This window comes from Octopus sinensis, linkage group LG26, assembly GCF_006345805.1.
Source record: "Octopus sinensis linkage group LG26, ASM634580v1, whole genome shotgun sequence".
Taxonomy (NCBI): domain Eukaryota; kingdom Metazoa; phylum Mollusca; class Cephalopoda; order Octopoda; family Octopodidae; genus Octopus; species Octopus sinensis.
In genome coordinates this window covers 17,147,243-17,165,068 of record NC_043022.1, presented here as the reverse complement: position 1 = coordinate 17,165,068, position 17,826 = coordinate 17,147,243, and the positions used below count along the sequence as shown (strand labels likewise).

The 17,826-nt window shown below is 39.1% G+C and overlaps 1 protein-coding gene across 1 annotated transcript in view; it reads right to left on the bottom strand.

The window, feature by feature from the left end:
• The window catches only part of LOC115224777, a 32,925-nt gene extending 15,697 nt beyond the window's left edge, over positions 1 to 17,228 (bottom strand). Inside the window, 12 exon segments of the mRNA XM_029795687.2 lie at positions 1,410 to 1,778; positions 3,594 to 3,805; positions 4,828 to 5,004; positions 6,250 to 6,387; positions 6,568 to 6,641; positions 7,337 to 7,467; positions 8,953 to 9,211; positions 10,884 to 10,944; positions 12,023 to 12,325; positions 13,041 to 13,252; positions 14,983 to 15,184; positions 16,567 to 17,228. Coding sequence (XP_029651547.1) covers positions 1,410 to 1,778; positions 3,594 to 3,805; positions 4,828 to 5,004; positions 6,250 to 6,387; positions 6,568 to 6,641; positions 7,337 to 7,467; positions 8,953 to 9,211; positions 10,884 to 10,944; positions 12,023 to 12,325; positions 13,041 to 13,252; positions 14,983 to 15,162 — 2,116 coding nt within the window. The 5' untranslated portion in view covers positions 15,163 to 15,184; positions 16,567 to 17,228.
• Positions 17,229 to 17,826: the final 598 nt, after the last annotated feature.

Sequence of the window (17,826 nt, the reverse complement as noted above, 5' to 3'; positions counted from 1 at the left end):
TCATCATCATCATCATCATCGTTGTTGTCAACATCGTCCTCATTGTCCTTGTCATCCTCTTCATTTAAAGTCCCTCTTCCCTGCTGGCAGGGACCAAACTATTTGAAAGACTCCAGCCAGCGAGAAGACCTCACCAGGCTCCAGTCACCTCTTTTGGCTTCTACGACTGGAAGCCCTTCCAAATGCCAACCACTTTACAGAGTGAACCGGGTGTATTTTGTGGGTGGGGGGTGGGGGGGTAGTCACCAATTAACTTTGCAAGAGAAAGGCCGCTTGTCAGAGGGGTGTGGGATTGGTAGGAAGGGAGGTGGCTTTGTGCCAGGTATAGAGAGGTCAGGGTATGATAAAGGGGTGTGGATAGTTGTCTTGCTGGGTGGGAGGCACATGGCTCCCTCACATTATTTAAGGGTGGGCAGAATGGTTGGGAAGGGAGATAAATGCGATGATGATGAGATGTCAGGGTGAGTTTTCAAGGTGTCGGAAGGGGTGTATAAAAGACAATAAGGGTGGATGAAGAAGAATGGGTGGGTGAGTAGGCTCACAGGGATGTGAGAGGAAGGTGTTGGATCCTTTATATTTTACTTGTTTCAGTCATTAAACTGCGACCATGCTGGGGCACTCCTTAAAGAAATTTTAATCAAATGAACTGATGCCAATATATATATTTTAAGCTTGGTACTTATTCTATCAGTGTCTTTTGTTGAACCGCTAAGTCATGAGGATGTAAACACACCAACACCAGTTGTCAGGCATAGACACAAAGACAGACAGACAGACACACACATATGACAAGCTTCTGTCAGTTTCCATCAATCAACTCCGCTCACAAGGATTTGGTCAGTCCAAGGCTATGGTGAAAGACACCGAAGGTGCCATGCAGTGGGACTGAAACCAGAACTATGTGGTTGGGAAGCAAACTTCTTACCACAGAGCCTTGCCTGTACCTGTGGGGATAGAGGTGAACAGTGGAGATGGTACCTATTTCTTTACTACCCACAAGGGGCTAAACATAGAGGGGACAAACGGATTAAGTCGATTATATCGACCCCAGTGCGTAACTGGTATTTAATTTATTGACCCCGAAAGGATGAAGGGCAAAGTCGACCTCGGCGGAATTTGAACTCAGAACGTAACGGCAGACGAAATACTGCTAAGCATTTCGCCTGGTGTGCTAACGTTTCTGCCAGCTCGCCGCCTTAGCAGAGGAGATGGTAAATATGAGTATGGGGGAGGGGAGAGTGAAAGGGAGAGAGGAGTGTCCCAGGGAGGGGTGGGGTGGGGGTTATAAGTGGCATTTACAGGAAAGCTGAAATTAACCGTAATGTTGATAATGATTAGAGGTGAGAGGATTATTTTGATGGCCTGAGACTGAAAAGAGAGGTTTTTTTCAATGAAATATCTTATCTTACTTGTGGCATTCATTGAAGTCATAAACATTTTCTTGTCTGAGATTTCCTCCTCAGTCTCTGAACTGGAATCAGATTTTCCAGGGGCTTCCTTCATACAAACGGCCAGTTCTAAGTAAGCATCGGTTTTCACTTGTCGGACGTATTGGAAGTCGGCACAGAGGGCAAGTTTACCCAACGCATCGAGGGTGGTGGGGCTTTTATCCAACGTCAACCCCTTGTTTGGGTTAGGGTTAGCGTCAATGGGTTTACTTATTCCGATCTGTATTGCTCTGGCTTCTTCAAAGAACAAAGAATCCTTTTTATTCTTTGGTAACTGAGCGGGGTTTGCTGGTGGAGCTTCGGTCCAGGATTTCAGGACAATCAACTTCCCTGCAAAAGACAAAATATTGTCATACATACATATACATACACTTAAACATACATACATACACATACATACATATACACATATACATACATACATACATACATACATACATACATACATACATACATACATACACATACATACATACAATTATACATACATACACATAAGAGGTGCCTTCCTCTCTTTTAGGAGAGGCAGCAGTTCTAACAGTCCTAGATTTTTGTAATTTTAGTCTCTCATTTTCTTTATATCAAATCCAATAATCTGACCCGGCAACTTTTGATATTCCAGATGGAAGGAGATGGCTGTAGCAGCACCCCAGACACACCTTGCTAAACATTGCTTATCATGGCTGACGAGTTTAGCAGAATGCAGCTTGAACAAGAACACACTATGGAAGCTCGTAATGCAATAAAGTTTTGCGTTAAACTGGGCAAAAACACTAAAGTAACTTATGAAACGCTCCGCACTGCTTATGGATTAACTTGTAAACTCTGAGCATCTGTTTTTCACGAACACAAGAGGCCAAACAAATCAAGCATCTGTTTTTCATGAACACAAGAGGCCAGGTAAATTGAGCATTTGTTTTGGCATGTAAACAGCACCATCTGAAGGTGGCCGATGCCAGCGCCGCCTAGACTGGCTTCCGTGCCGGTGGCATGTAAAATGCACCAATCCGACCGTGGCCGTTGCCAGCCTCGCCTGGCACCTGTGCAGGTGGCACGTAAAAAGCACCCACTACACTCATGGAGTGGTTGGCATTAGGAAGAGCACCCAGCTGTAGAAACACTGCCAGATCAGATTGGGCCTGGTGCAGCCTCCTGGCTTCCCAGACCCCAGTCGAACTGTCCAACCCATGCTAGCATGGAGAACGGATGTTAAACAATGATGATGATGATGATGATGGGTTGGGCAGTTTAACTGATGTCTGGAGAGCCAGCAGCTGCACCAGGCTCCAATCTGGTCTGGCAGAGTTTCTACAGCTGGACGCCTTTCCTAATGCCAACCACTCCGAGAGTGTAGTGGGTGCTTTTTACATGCCACTGGCACAGGAGGCAGCTGGGTGGTCCTGGCAATGATCACGTTCGTATGGTGCTTTTCACGTGCCACTGGCATAGGAACCAGTCAGAGGATACTGGCATCGGTCATGCTTGGTTGGTGCTTTTCACGTGCCACCAGCACAGGAGCCAGTGAGGCAGACCTGGCAACAATCACGTTCGGATGGTTGCATTCTTGGGATGTTTCTTTGTTTTGTCACAATTTACTTCTCATCTGATGATTACGGCCTTTATAATGATGTAATCGTTTCATTCTTCTATTAAAAGTTTATGTGAGAAACAGCTGTAACGAGCTGACAATTATGCATCGTTTGTTATTATTCATTTCATTACACACACACACACACACACACACACATCATCATCATCATCATCATCATATATTTTATAAACAAACTTTGGAAGCAGCAAATGTGTTGGTTTTTTATGGACGAGAAAGTAAATTTTGAACACAGTGGAAAACAGCAGAGGAAGATTGGGTTTTTACCGTTACAAGACAGAAAAAAGTTGCCATTAGGTGGCTAGGGGGAACTGAACCCTGTACCCTTTCGATACTGGTTGAATGCTTTAACCATTAACCAAGACAGCTCATATTCACTGCACTCTTACATTATTTCTGTTTACCAAATTCCATTTCCAAGATATTGGTGAATGAAGGGTCTGGCAGCAGACGTTTGTCCAAGGAGTCATTTCGGTGCACCAATTAAAACAAACATTAAAAAAAAGAGAAAAAATATAAATACTTATTGGTCTTACTGTTTGGCCAGGTAAGCCTGGACATGAGGACAAGTTTTGAGAGTCGCAAAGCCAGTCTTGGTGTCACCAGTCTATCAGGACATTGGTTTGTCTTGGAATTCTTCACTGAATGTCTGAAACAACCCTGACACTTTCTTCCTTGTTGTTGGCACCAGGTTCCATTTGTTAGTTCTGACATGAAGACAATGTCATCTCCAAGAAGGTAAATCAGACTGAAAATAAGAACAAAGCAGAATGGAGAGGGATGCTGATGCTGCTGTTGTTGTTGTTGTTGTTGTTTAGGATCAGAATTTCAGCTTAGGCATTGTGTACCTTGGCTACATTAGCCAATGTGGGTTTAATTAATTAGGCATCATGTCCCTTAGGCTATCTTATGCAATGCATGTTTAATGAATTAAAGGTGACATATTTGGAGTTATAATAAGGGTCAATTAGGAGTTATAATGGAGGTAATAAAGGAATATTAATAAGGTATTGGGGTTAAAATAAGATGTTACTGGGGGTTATAATAAGGGGTTATTAAATGTTATAATAAGGGGCTATTAAAGATTGTAATAAAGGGGTACCAGGAGTTACAATAAGAGGGTACTGGGGATTATAATAAGGTGTTATCAGAGGCTATAATAAAGGGATATTAGGGGTTATTAAATGTTATAGTAAGGAGCTATTAAAGATTGTAATAAAGGTAATAAAGGGGTACCAGGGGTTACAATAAGGGGGCCTTTTTTTGTCTTTGATAAGTAATTGATATTTCCTATTTGCTTCTATTTAGGAATCAAAGGAAATGTCCACCATTCCCTTCAAAGTTTGCTTTTGTGACCTGGACATCAATGTCTTGAAACTGACCGATTTTCCATTACATTTCAGACAGATTCAGTGTTGAGTTGCTGAAGCATAAATATTGTTATAGCAAATATTCCACTTAATGCCACAGATTTGCTTGTCATATGCTTGACTGTGACCACTTGAGCATTTCCCTTAGTGGCTGACAATAGGTGCATCTCTGACCATGAACAGGCATAGTGAGGGAGCATCATGGTCATGTGTTTAGAGAGATTCTTTAAGGTTTGAATTAATGTAACAAAAACAGAGTCTGGAGGAAATATTAGCCCTTTTTCATTCTTTCTAGGGGTCCGCAAATAGGGAATATCAGTTGCTCCCCAAGGACAAAAATCATGTAAAAACAAATCTGAGAGAGAAAAGAGAATGAGAAATAATGAGGAATGGTGTTTACTTTTTTAAATTACTTTTCTTGTTGGTATTTCTGCTATAGGTGGCAGCACATATATCTGTCATCTTCACTGATTGGTCAGTTTCAGTTTTACCATTGCGATGGCATTCTGCTGTTTCCAAATGTAACAAAATTTGTTCACCGATTGTCACTTCTTGAGATTCTATTTTTTGTTGTTCTCTGCAACAACAAAATATAAAATATAACACCAAATATATAATAAAAACCAAAACAAACAATCGTAAACATATTGATTCTCTTAACTGTTTAACTTTTAGATTATTCTGTCGAATATAATGCTTATTTAGTCCCATTGTTTTGAATTAATCCTGAATTCTTCCAGTGGACATTCTCAAGAGACAATTCCTTGAAATAGCAACGAAATCTTCCTTAACCCTTTCGTTATCAACCCGGCTGAAACCGGTTCTGGTTCTGAGTACAAATGTCCTGTTTTCATAAGTTTTCAATTAAAATCTTCCACCAAACCTTAGTCACAATTTACATTCCTAACACTAGCTTAATGATAACTAAGTTATTTTAGTAAATTCTTTGTTATATTTAAAATTAATTGAAAGAAACGCAGAGCATCTCAACAGAAATACGGTAACGAAAGGGTTAATTTTTTAGCATTCAGATTTTTGTCAAATATAATGCTTATTTATCCAACCATCTTTCTTGGCCCACCTCTGGTTCTCCGGTCAGTTGGCTTCGCTTGAAGAATCGGTCTTGTGATTCTTTCCTGTGACATTCTCATTCCACATACTCTAAGTTCTTGACCTCTGACCTCTCAGTACAGAGAAGCAGCAGTTTGACCTAGAGAGACACCCTCATCTCTGAGCTATACACCTCCCCGCCTCCATCAATGTTACTCCAGAGACTCTTTGGAGGAATGCCATTTCAGACTCTTGTATTTGCGATGATGCTCTTTTGGTCATAAATATATGCACGTGTGTGTGTGTGTGTGTGTGTGTGTGTGTGTGTAAGTGTGTATTTTTTTAGTTGTTTCAGTCATTTGACTGCAGCCATGCTGGAACACTGCCTTTAGTTGAACAAATTGACCCCAGGACTTATTCTTTGTAAGCCTAGTACTTATTCTATTGGTGGCTTTTGCTGAACCGCTAGGTTACAGGGATTTAAACAAACCAACGTCACTTGTCAAGTGATGGTAAGGAACAAACACAGACACACAAATACATATGTATGTATGTATGTATGTATGTATGTATGTTGGTATGTATGTATGTATGTATGTAGGTGTGTATGAGTGTGTGTGTGTATATATATGTGTGTGTGTATATATATATGTGTGTGTGTGTATATATGTGTGTGTGAGTGTATATATATATATATATATGTGTGTGTGTGTGTGTGTGTGTATATATGTGTGTGTGTGTGTGTGTGTGTGTGTGTATGCATGTTACTTACATGTTGGTTTCTGTAGAGTTATCATCGTGTTGTGGAGCAACGAATGTGGTGGCTACGGATGCAGACAGCTTTGATGTGATCTTTGTGGAGCGAACCGGCCCAGCGGCTTTGGATTCTACTTCAACATTAGGGTTAGAACTGTGGAAAAGAAAAGAAGGTTCTGTTTGCCATTCCTTGCAGGAAATGCTTTGCATGTATAAAAACACACAATAACATACACACACACATGCATACACACACACACACACACACACACACACACACACACACACACACTCACTGACCCAAGAAATGTAAAGATTTGTTGCAGATATTTACCTGATCTCTATTGGAAAGGTGTGAAGCGGGTACATCTTGTCCATGAACAGACCAAGGTGAGCTGTGAATTTCAACTGGAAGTAACAAGCGAAAAATAACCTGTACACACAAACATATATACATATAAGTGTGTGTGTATGTGTGTGAGTGTACATGTGCGTCTGTGTATGTGTGCATGTCTATGTGTGTATGTATGTGTGTGTGTGTGTGTGTGTGTGTATATATATGTATATATATATATATATATATATATATGACGAGAAAAGAAAAGTTCTTGGTTTTGGATAAAAGAAAATAGAGGAGAATCAGTTAATTCTGCTTTTATCCAACATATTCCCCTCTCAGATTCACACACTTATTGCTGTGGTCCTTCAATTTTTCTAAGCCCTGTAAAAGAACTCAGAAGGTTGGGCCTTCAACCAGGCGTTTTGTGATATCCTTAAAACCAGGAACTTTTTCAATACCCTTCTGTGTATATATACATATATATGTTTCGGGTTCATTCCCACTGTGTGGCACTTTGGGTAGGTGTCTTCCACTATAGCCCCGAGCCGACTGGAGCTTTGTGATTGAATTCGGTAGGTGGAAGTTACTGCCATGTGTGTATGTGTGCGTATAGCTGCTCAGTGCCTCTCCAAAAGAGAGAGAGGGATATGTATGTATGTATGTATGTATGTATGTATGTATGTATGTATGTATGTATGTATATGTTGCTATGTCTATATATATATATATACGTATACACACACACATGCACAGATATACTAACCCGATGTGAGAACTGCATCAGCATCTTCATGTCCTGTTGCGCATCAGCCTGTACCCGGGTTTCATTACTTAATTGCCAATCGGTAACTTTCACCTCTTGTCTGCTTCTGTTACCGTTCTCGTACTCCATCACTGCCATTAAAACAACCAGAGAGAAGCTGAGAATAATTATTTTGGTTTTGTATTTAATTTTCAAGATTCTTGATTTGAATTCATGTGTTGAAACAGATTTTGTTGTATCTTGGGAGGGTCATCACACTAATAATAATAAGTACACACACTGGTTCAATTTCAGGTCTTTTAACACTATTTTTCAATTGGTTAATCATTTAATCAATTAATTAATAGATTGTTCAATTAATCATTTAGCTGATTAATTAATCAGTTGTGTTTATCAAAGTCCTTTTGCCGTAATCATAACCTCTTCAATGACTTTCCCCTTTACTCCAGATCTGCTTTTGTCAATGAAGATGTCATGAGGTTTTGACTGACACAACTGATTAATCAGTCAACTGAATGATTAATCAAACAATCTATTAGTTGCTTAAATAATTAGCCAATTGACTAATGATAATAATGATAAGAAAGAAATGAATTTGAATCGGTGCATGTGTTATTGTTGGCATAATGATTGTCCCAAGACGCAACAAGATATTGGCTTCAAATTTTTGGTGCAAGGCCAACAAGTTCAGGGGAGGGACTAAAATGATTACATCGACCCCATTTCGCAACTGGTACTTATTTTATTGACCCCACAAAAGGATGAAAGACAAAGTCGACCTCAGCAGAAGTTGAACTCACTCTGACTTACAGAAACTTGTCAAACTATCCAAGCTATGCTCGCAGGGAAGATGGACACTAAAAGAGGGTGATGATGATGACGCCGATGATGACATGGCAATGATGGTAAATAATAATAATGAGGATTTGAAATTTTTGCCACAAGGGCAGCTTGAGGGAGGGGATTAAGTTGATTTTATCGACCTCAGTGAATAACTGGTACTTATTCATTCAACTCCAAAGGAATGAAAGACAAAGTTGACCTTGGCAGAATTTGAACTCAGAATGTAGCGATGGGTGAAATACCTATTTCTTTACTGCCCACAAGGGGCTAAACACAGAGGAGACAAACAAGGACAGACAGATGGATTAAGTTGATTATATCGCCCCCCCCAGTGCGTAACTGGTACTTAATTTATCGACCCCGAAAGGATGAAAGGCAAAGTCGACCTCGGCGGAATTTGAACTCAGAACGTAACGGCAGACGAAATACGACTACGCATTTCGCCCGGCGTGTTAACGGTTCTGCCATCTCGCTGCCCCAGGAAAGATGTGTTTTGTTCATCCTCTTTAAACAAACCTTATTCAGGGACTTTTTTAGTGAGATGAGCTACTCAAACCCCCACCCAATTGTAACTGGGCCTCACCTGCATGGCCATGTGCAGTTTATCTTGCATACGTGGTTGTGATGCATCTGCCTTGTGCACCCTTATCAGACGGGTAGTCAACATGGGTATATTGAGCTCCATATATTTGTACCCGTGTCACTTCGATACTCAATAACAACCACAACAACAATAAATATGATGAACATTTGTCCCCCACATCACCCCTTACCTGTTGTGTAATCTGCCGCGGACTTTACCACTGTGGTCACATGACTTCTTCCAGGAGCAGCAAAAACATTGAAGTTGAGACTTGATTCCGGTTGGACAGTTATTTGAAGAACTATTGATGGCAGACCAGATGAATTGGTTAACGGAACAGTTAAGAATTCTTGGGAATTTGGTTGGAATCCATTCAGGATGTTCTTCACAGCAGTCTTGTTGAATATCTCTGTCTTTAATTCCAGTAATGACTTCAAACTGACATTCACCTGAGAAAATGGTTTTAAAAATCAAAAGAAATATCATCCATTTAGCATTCCGATTATTTCATTAAACACACACACACACACGCATGCACATATATGCATGGTGGGTCCCTTTCAATTTCCATCTACCAGATCCACTCAGAAGGCTTTGGTTGGCTTGAGGCTATATTAGAAGACACTTGCCTAAAGTGCCATGCAGTGGGACTGAACCTAGAACCATGTGGCTGGGAAGCAGGCTTCTTTATTTCATCAAATTTGCCAAAGAGGGATTACATAGATGGAAGCAAATGTGGGCTGGACAACAACACAAATGAAGTGAATGATGAGTAAAATAATGATGCTGATGAGGGAAGCAGACGATGCCTGCCGATCGATGCTTCCCAAAAACATTGTTCCTTTTTTCTGTTTTATAAAAACAAATTAAGGTTATAGGCGCAGGAGTGGCTGTGTGGTAAGAAGCTTGTTTACCAACCACATGGTTCCAGGTTCAGTCCCACTGCGTGGCATCTTGGGCAAGTGTCTTCTACTATAGCCTCGGGCTGACCAATGCCTTGTGAGTGGATTTGGTAGACGGAAACTGAAAGAAGCCCGTCGTATATATGTATATATATATATATATATGTGTGTGTGTGTGTGTGTGTGTGTGTGTGTGTGTGTGGTGTGTGTGTGTGTGTGTGTGTGTGTGTGTGTGTGTGTGTGTGTGTGTTTGTGTGTCTGTGTTTGTCCCCCTAGCATTGCTTGACCACCGATGCTGGTGTGTTTACATCCCCGTCACTTAGCGGTTCAGCAAAAGAGACCGATAGAATAAGTACTGGGCTTACAAAGAATAAGTCCCGGGGTTGAGTTGCTCAATTAAAGGCGGTGCTCCAGCATAGCCGCAGTCAAATGACTGAAACAAGTAAAAGAGTACTGTTACAAGGTAATACACATAAAGAAGGCTAGCTCTTCAGATCATTATAAACCACTTACTATAGTTCAATGGGACACAAAGTCCTTGCAAATGAGGCACTAAGCCTCTTGCTTTTTTCCACACTGGGCCCTATGCCCATACAGAATGAAGCACTAAGCTTCTTACTTTCTCCACCTTGCCGGCGCCCGACCAGGCTCAATGTGTCATTCAAGTACGTTGATTGTGCCATGTCGGGTTGTGCCATGCTGGCAGATAGTATCTTCTATCCACTTGGGTTCCATTCCAGGGGGCAACCCACAGACCCAAGTTCTTGTCAACTTTTCCCACAATAAGTGAGGAGAAACAGAATCTCCTTGCCCTCCAAGGGCTGGCTCAAAAACGTGTGAGCCACCTCAGGGGTGTCAAATAGCAGCCATACCATTGCATACTTGACACCCCTAGAGATAAACTTTATAGTTGGAAGATGCTCTGCCAACAGTTTCTCTATTTCGATTTTTGGGAAAGACACTGATGGTGTCGAGTGACTTTGAATATGTCCTCAACGCCACTGTCCTTTCTTCTAAGTTTTCTAACCACTGATCTTGGAAACCAATTATAGTTTGATGGTTAGAGTGGTAAGAGGCAGAGTCAATGGTTAGATGGCTGTGGTGTCCAGTTATAGCACGTGGAGCTGTGTGAGGCTGTGTGGGGCTGTGAGAGGCTGTGTGGGATTGCTTGGTTAAGTACCTTGTTGTGTTTTCAGAGTTCAAATCGAGTAGCCCCTACCTGATTATAAAAGGATTTGACACGACTTATTCCTTCCGGATCCTTAGCAATGATCAGCTCCCTACAAAGAAATTATAGATTCTTACAAAGACGAATGTAGAGACATGCATACACACACATACAGTGGTGGACAGGGTCTAAAAATATTGGTTGCCAGGAGACTAAGAGGGCCCACCCACAACTACAATACTTTAATTTCATTTTTCTTTTTTGTTAAACAATTAATCCATTCTTCCAGGAGTGAATAAAAAAATTCTCAAAGTTGAAGGGATGGGACCCAGTGGATACTAACATGGGCCCTCATATATGGATTCTAATGGCACAGGAGCCTGCTTACCATTTGGCAAGCTAGTAACCTGGCCAGTCTGCCACTGCATACATACATACATACATACATACATACATACATACATACATACATACACATATACATACATACATACTTACATACATACTTACATACATACATACATACACACATACATACATACATACATACATACATACATACATACATACATACATACATACTTACATACATACATACATACACACATACATACATACATACATACATACATACATACTTACATACATACATACATACACATATACATACATACATACTTACATACATACATACATACACATATACATACATACATACTTACATACATACATACATACATACATACTTACATACATACATACATACACACATACATACATACATACATACATACATACATACATACATACATACATACTTACATACATACATACATACACACATACATACATACATACATACATACTTACATACATACATACATACATACATACATACATACATACATACATACATACATACATACATACATAAACAAAAATACCCTGTTGTTGATGTTGAAATTCCAATGGAGCCTTAGATCCAGGTTAGAAACCGGCTCTTTCTTTATTGGCAAGAAATCTTGAAATAGATTGAATAATGACACACATACATACATACACAAATACACACACTTGAGCAGTTGTAATGCATCTAAGCACGTTATATAAAGAACTCGTTATTATTATAAATAATTTTCAAATACAAGCAGAGAAAATTGCCAAGAAAGACGGTTGCCCCACCAACTTACATATCAAAAGCCATATTGGATCTTGTTTCGCAGTTTGAAACCTTGACCGATAGATCCATATTTGCTCCAGAAATGTTGCTGTTGTTGTAGTCGTCGTCAAGAATCTTAACTAAATCATCACCGTCCTTCAATTTGATCAGATGGAATGGTCTGGTTGAAAATCGGTTGAGGAAAGTTCCCACATTTTGTGATGCGACAGAAGCGTTTTGGTGAGTTGTTGGTTGAATGGAAGCTGACTGTTTGGTGTTGGATGGTCTCGAACGGATGGAGAAGGTGGTGGTGTTTTCAAACAGATCCAAAGAACTTATCAAAAATAGTGCAAAAAAGATTGGAAAATTGTATAAATAAATAAATACAGAAATATTTATTTCTTTATTGCCCACAAGGGGCTAAACATAGAGGGGACAAACAAGGACAGACAAAGGTACTTATTTAATTAACCCCGAAAGGATGAAAGCAAAGTCGACCTCGGTGGAATTTGAACTCAGAATGTGGCAGCAGAGGAAATACTTGCTGGCTTAATGAATAGAAATATTAAACAGGTAAGTGATTGTGTGTCACTTATATATATTTTCAAACAAGTGTTTAGCAGCGCCACCTTAGCTGAGCAGTTATTCTGTGCAGAGGTAGGGAAATAACCCAGAAACTGCAGTGGACCGCAGATATTGCTTTGTGCTGAGTGGGGATGCTGAACTCCCCTGTTTGAAAATATAAGGACACAGATATCGTGTCGTATAACCAGCTGGAGATGATGTTTACTGGGGTGAAACAATAGTAGCATTCATCCCAACGAGGACTGTCATATTATGCTTACAAATAGTCTTTACTTTAAATTTGTATGTGTGTGTGTGTGTATGTATGTAAATGCAAAATGAATAAAAATACATTTAACTTTAAAATTTCATATACCATCATCATCATCATCATCTGTCCCAGAATGATATGTAAAGTAAAAGTCGACCCTGCTGACATTTCATCTTTATAATACAAAGGGAGATAACTCAAAATGTATCCTTACCTTATTTTCTTCATGAATACATTAATTCGACGATGATTAGCAAAGCTGACATGCGTCACTACACCATAGATTCCCTTCTGGTCAGGGTCCAGAGAATTTAGAAAGCACTCCCATTTCGGTCCACCAACAATAATCTGCCCTTCGGTCCAGTTGCGGCCCAACGAATCATCTTTTCCAATGAGAATTATCTTATTTTTCTCACATTTTAATTTCTAAGCAGAGCAAAAAACCAAGCAAAAACAAAAAAAAAAAGACAAAATATATAAAATAAACACCAAAATAACAAAGTCAATATTTCTCATTATACTTGATTAGGTCGACACATCAACAGGGGTTGGGACGTTTGCTTCTTAACCGCATGGATCTGGGTTCAAGCCTAATGCACAGAACCATGAGCAAGGGTTTTCTGCCAGGGTCGAGGGTCAACTAAATGCCTTGTCTGTCTTCTTCTTCCCTTAGATGCCTCTATATGTGATGCTTCTCTAAAAATTAAGTGCGGGTGTGTATAAATATTTGCTGGGGTCACAGAACTGACACCAATGCGGGTGGCACATGAAAAGGCACCTTTTGAGCATTGAGCAATGGCACGTGAAAAGCACCTTTCAAGTGCTGGGCCTCACAGAGGCACTGACAAATGACCGACCCCTTTGGCTATGAGCAGTGCTTGAGAAGAAAACCCATCAACCCAAGTGAAATCGTAGTCATGGCTGATGCTGGTGGAATGTAAAAGCTCCCATTACACTCTCAGAGTGGTTGGCATTAGGAAGGACATCCAGCTGTAGAAAACCATGCTGAATCAGACTGGAGTCTGGTGCAGCCCTCCAGCTGACCAGCCCTGGTCAAACAGTCCAACCCATGCCAGCATATGGACAATGGACGTACAATGATAATGATGGTGATGAGGATTATGATAATGATATTTATATATGAATATAAATATATATATAATATATATATATACATACACATACACATATATACATATATATACATATATATATATATATATATAATATATATATATATATATATATATACATATATATATACATATATATATATATATATACATATATATATATATATGTATACATACATACATACATACACATACACATGTGTGTGTGTGGGGGGGCTTAAAAAAATCAGTCCTTGAGTCAAATAGTTTGAGAAAATCACTTCAAGGTGGAGCTCCAGCATGGCCACAGTCAAATGATTGAGACAAATGAAAAAACAAAACGAAATAGAAGGAACCGACTGCCAGCCTGGCTGTGTGGGTAAGAAGTTTGCTTTAAAATTTCAAGGTTTAAGGTTCAAATGTCTCCGTACTGAACCGTGGATGAGTATCTTCCAACATAACCATGAAATAGCAGCCAAATTCCCCTCAAATCACACCATAGTATTTACTTAAAGACTGGATGCATTGTATTATAATGACTAAGATGTAACATGTCTGTAAAGAGGCAGGAAGGTCATAATTGGAAATCCTTTGATTATAGGTTTGTGTGATCAAAGCTGACCTGGGGTTCACCCTCAGAACATCATAAATTCTTTCTCTCTTTACTCTCAACAGAAATGGGAGGAGGGAGAGCCATTTATGGATTAACACATCAAAACAAAACAAACATACGTTGATATAGTCCATATTGAGTCATGAGAAGGGGTGGTCATTACAGAGGCTGATTAGGTAGAAAGTGGGTGTGTGTGTTTAGAAGAGTGTATGTGTGTAAGAGATAGTGTGTTTGTATGTGTGTGAGACTGTATGTGTGCGTGTAACTTTATGATATACTGTGTTTGTGTGTTTGATTGTGTATATGTGAGACCCAATGCATATCTGTGTGTGTGTGTGTGCATGTGTGTGTGTGCATGTGTGTGTGCATGTGTGTGCGTGTGTGTGTGTGTGTGTGTGCGTGTGTGTGTATGACCAACCTGTTCAACTCACCTTTATTGAAGAATAAACATCTAAATAAATGATGTCGGTCAGTCTTCCTGTGGTGGCCACCTCTACTCGCTGTCCACTGATTTCTTGGACTGATGTTTGACCAATGTCCACCCCAGCATTAACAAAGGTCAACTTAGTCACGCCAACACACATTAACAATATTCCAATTAAAAGAGCCATTCTTAGAATTCTTCAAATATTTCTTTGGGAGGAAACAAAACCAAAAATTAAAAATAAATTTGAGTTTTTTTTTTGCATGGCATTTTTTGTTTTCTTTTTTCTTTTCTTTAACATTACAAGTGTGTGTGCGTGTGTGTGTGTGCGTGTGTGCGTGTGTGCGTGTGTGTGTGTGTGTGTGTGTGATCATTGATTGATTTTAGATTATTGACTTTTGACTTGTATTTAAATGTGTGTAAAAGTAACATTATCAATGTGTTGCCCTTTAGGAAGATGAAAGAAATATCCATGTGTGTGTGTGTGTGTGTGTGTGTATGTATGTATGTGTGTATATATATATATATGTATATATAACAAAAATAAAATGGATGAGAGATTATCATAGGTCAAGTTCCTTTATCTTGGGAATACAAAACACACAAAAAATTCATCAAGACATTAAGTTTCAAGCACTCCAATATAACAATCCAAAGAAAAGCAACAACAACAACAACAACAAACAACAATAATAATAATAAATGATAACCGACCAGACATCGTCATCAAAGACCTAAGACAAAAAACATGCCTGTTTATTGATATGACAGTATCTACTGATAGAAACGTCTCAACAAAGGAATTTGAGAAACTGTCAAAATATAAGGACCTTGAGATTGAGATATGGCAATTAAAAACCATCTCTGTTGTTGTAGGTGCCCAGAGAAGGATCAAGAAAAGTACTGACGAATTTTTTGACCAGGTCCCTGGGAAACCAACAATCTATGAGACTCAAAAAATTGTGTTGATATCAAGAGTCCACACTTCCAGGAAGTTTCTCTCCATTTAATATTATATACATGCCTTAGATCTCAGGTTCAGACCCAGTCGGAAGAAGTAATAAAATGCAAATCAATAAAAAAAAATAACAATAATAATAATAAAGCAAGTATAAAGATCTTGAAATAAAAATTGGCAAAATGTGGAACCTCAAGAGTAAAATAATACTGGTTGCCATAGGTGCCCTAGGAACGATAGCAAAAGGGGCTGATTCCTACCTAGTTCAGATACCAGGAAACCCCAACATGGCAGAAATTCAAAAGATTGTGCTCATGGGAACTGCCCATATCCTACATAAAATACTGTTTATGTAATCTCAAATCTTAAAACAAACTCATAATTTTCTGTTTTCTTAAACATTCTCTAGAACAATACTTTGTGCAAAACCAAATATATGACACCCTAGGCATAAGACCAACATGAACTTCTAAGTTGTTGTCTCTTGAGGTCCCTGGGTGAGACTTGGAGTCAACTTGTAGCAAAAGTGAAACATATAATAATAATAATAATAATAATAATAATAATAATAATATAATAATAATAATAATAATAATAATGATAATGGTAATTCCTGAAAGAATGAGACGTCACCTTTGAATGGTTTGCAGACAGATAATTCGTCCCTAAAGAAAGGAGTTACATCTGAAACAAGGAATTGGTGCCTCTTGAGACGAATTAAGTGTCAACTGTGGCCCAAGAAATGGCAGAAAGATCTGAGGATTTTTTGGTTTCTTCTGCAGAAACACTTCAAAGTTGTTTGGTTGTGTTTTGTTACTGAATTAATCAACAGGAAGAAGAATTATCACAGCAACACAAATATGTACCCGGTGGTCCTGTGTGTGTGTGTGTGTGTGTGTGTGTGTGTGTGTGTGTGTGCACGAGACGATGTTTGATTGTGTGTTTGTATGTATACATGGGTGTGGGGTGTAGCTGTGTGTATGTGTAGGGGTGAAGTATATTGACAAAAAATAACTTAATGACAAAGCCATTCAGAAATATAATGGCAATGACGATGATGATGATGTTGATGTTGTTGATAGTGCCATGTACACAGTGTCAGATCAAGAGGGATTGGTGTAAGGGGTGATGGTCAAACTAGGAAGGCCTTCATGTTTTGTTGTTTTATTTATTTTACATTAATCTATTTCTAATCATATTTATATTTATTTTCTTTTTTTATTTTATTGTTGGTCATTTCTAATCTTTGGATTCAAATTGAGATTAAATGAATGTTTACACAACTAACGAATTGGTTTTATCATTAGTGTTGTTGTTGTTATTGTTGTTAAGGTGTTTGCAAGTTGGACAAAATACATACAGGTGTGGCTGTGAGGTAAGAAGCTTGCTTCCCAACCACATGGTTCCAGGTTCAGTCCCACTGTGTGGCATCTCGGGCAAGTGTCTTCTACTAAAGCCTCAGGTCAACCAAAGCCTTATGAGTGGATTTGGTAGATGGAAACTGAAAGAAGCCTATCACAGAGAGACAGACTATTTACAGGGTTCAATAGAACCTAGGCTCACCAACAAATAGGATGCCAGGACTGGTTAGGAACCAAAGAAATGAGTTGTCAACGAGTTCAAAACAACCATTAGGTGTCATGTGTTGGTAGTGTACAGCATGTATGCGTGTATATGTGGATCAATATAAGAGTTTGGAAGGATATATCATTCCCTTGCATACACTTTGCCACCCGTACCATTAAATACTTTAAAGAATGGCATTGTAATTATTAAATATTTTCTTATAACAGCTTACCTCACCTATTATAAATAAACTAGGGATATCCTATTATAAGTTTTTGGAATACAAATCTAGTCTACCCCTTATCCACTATAGTCTAAATTAATTTT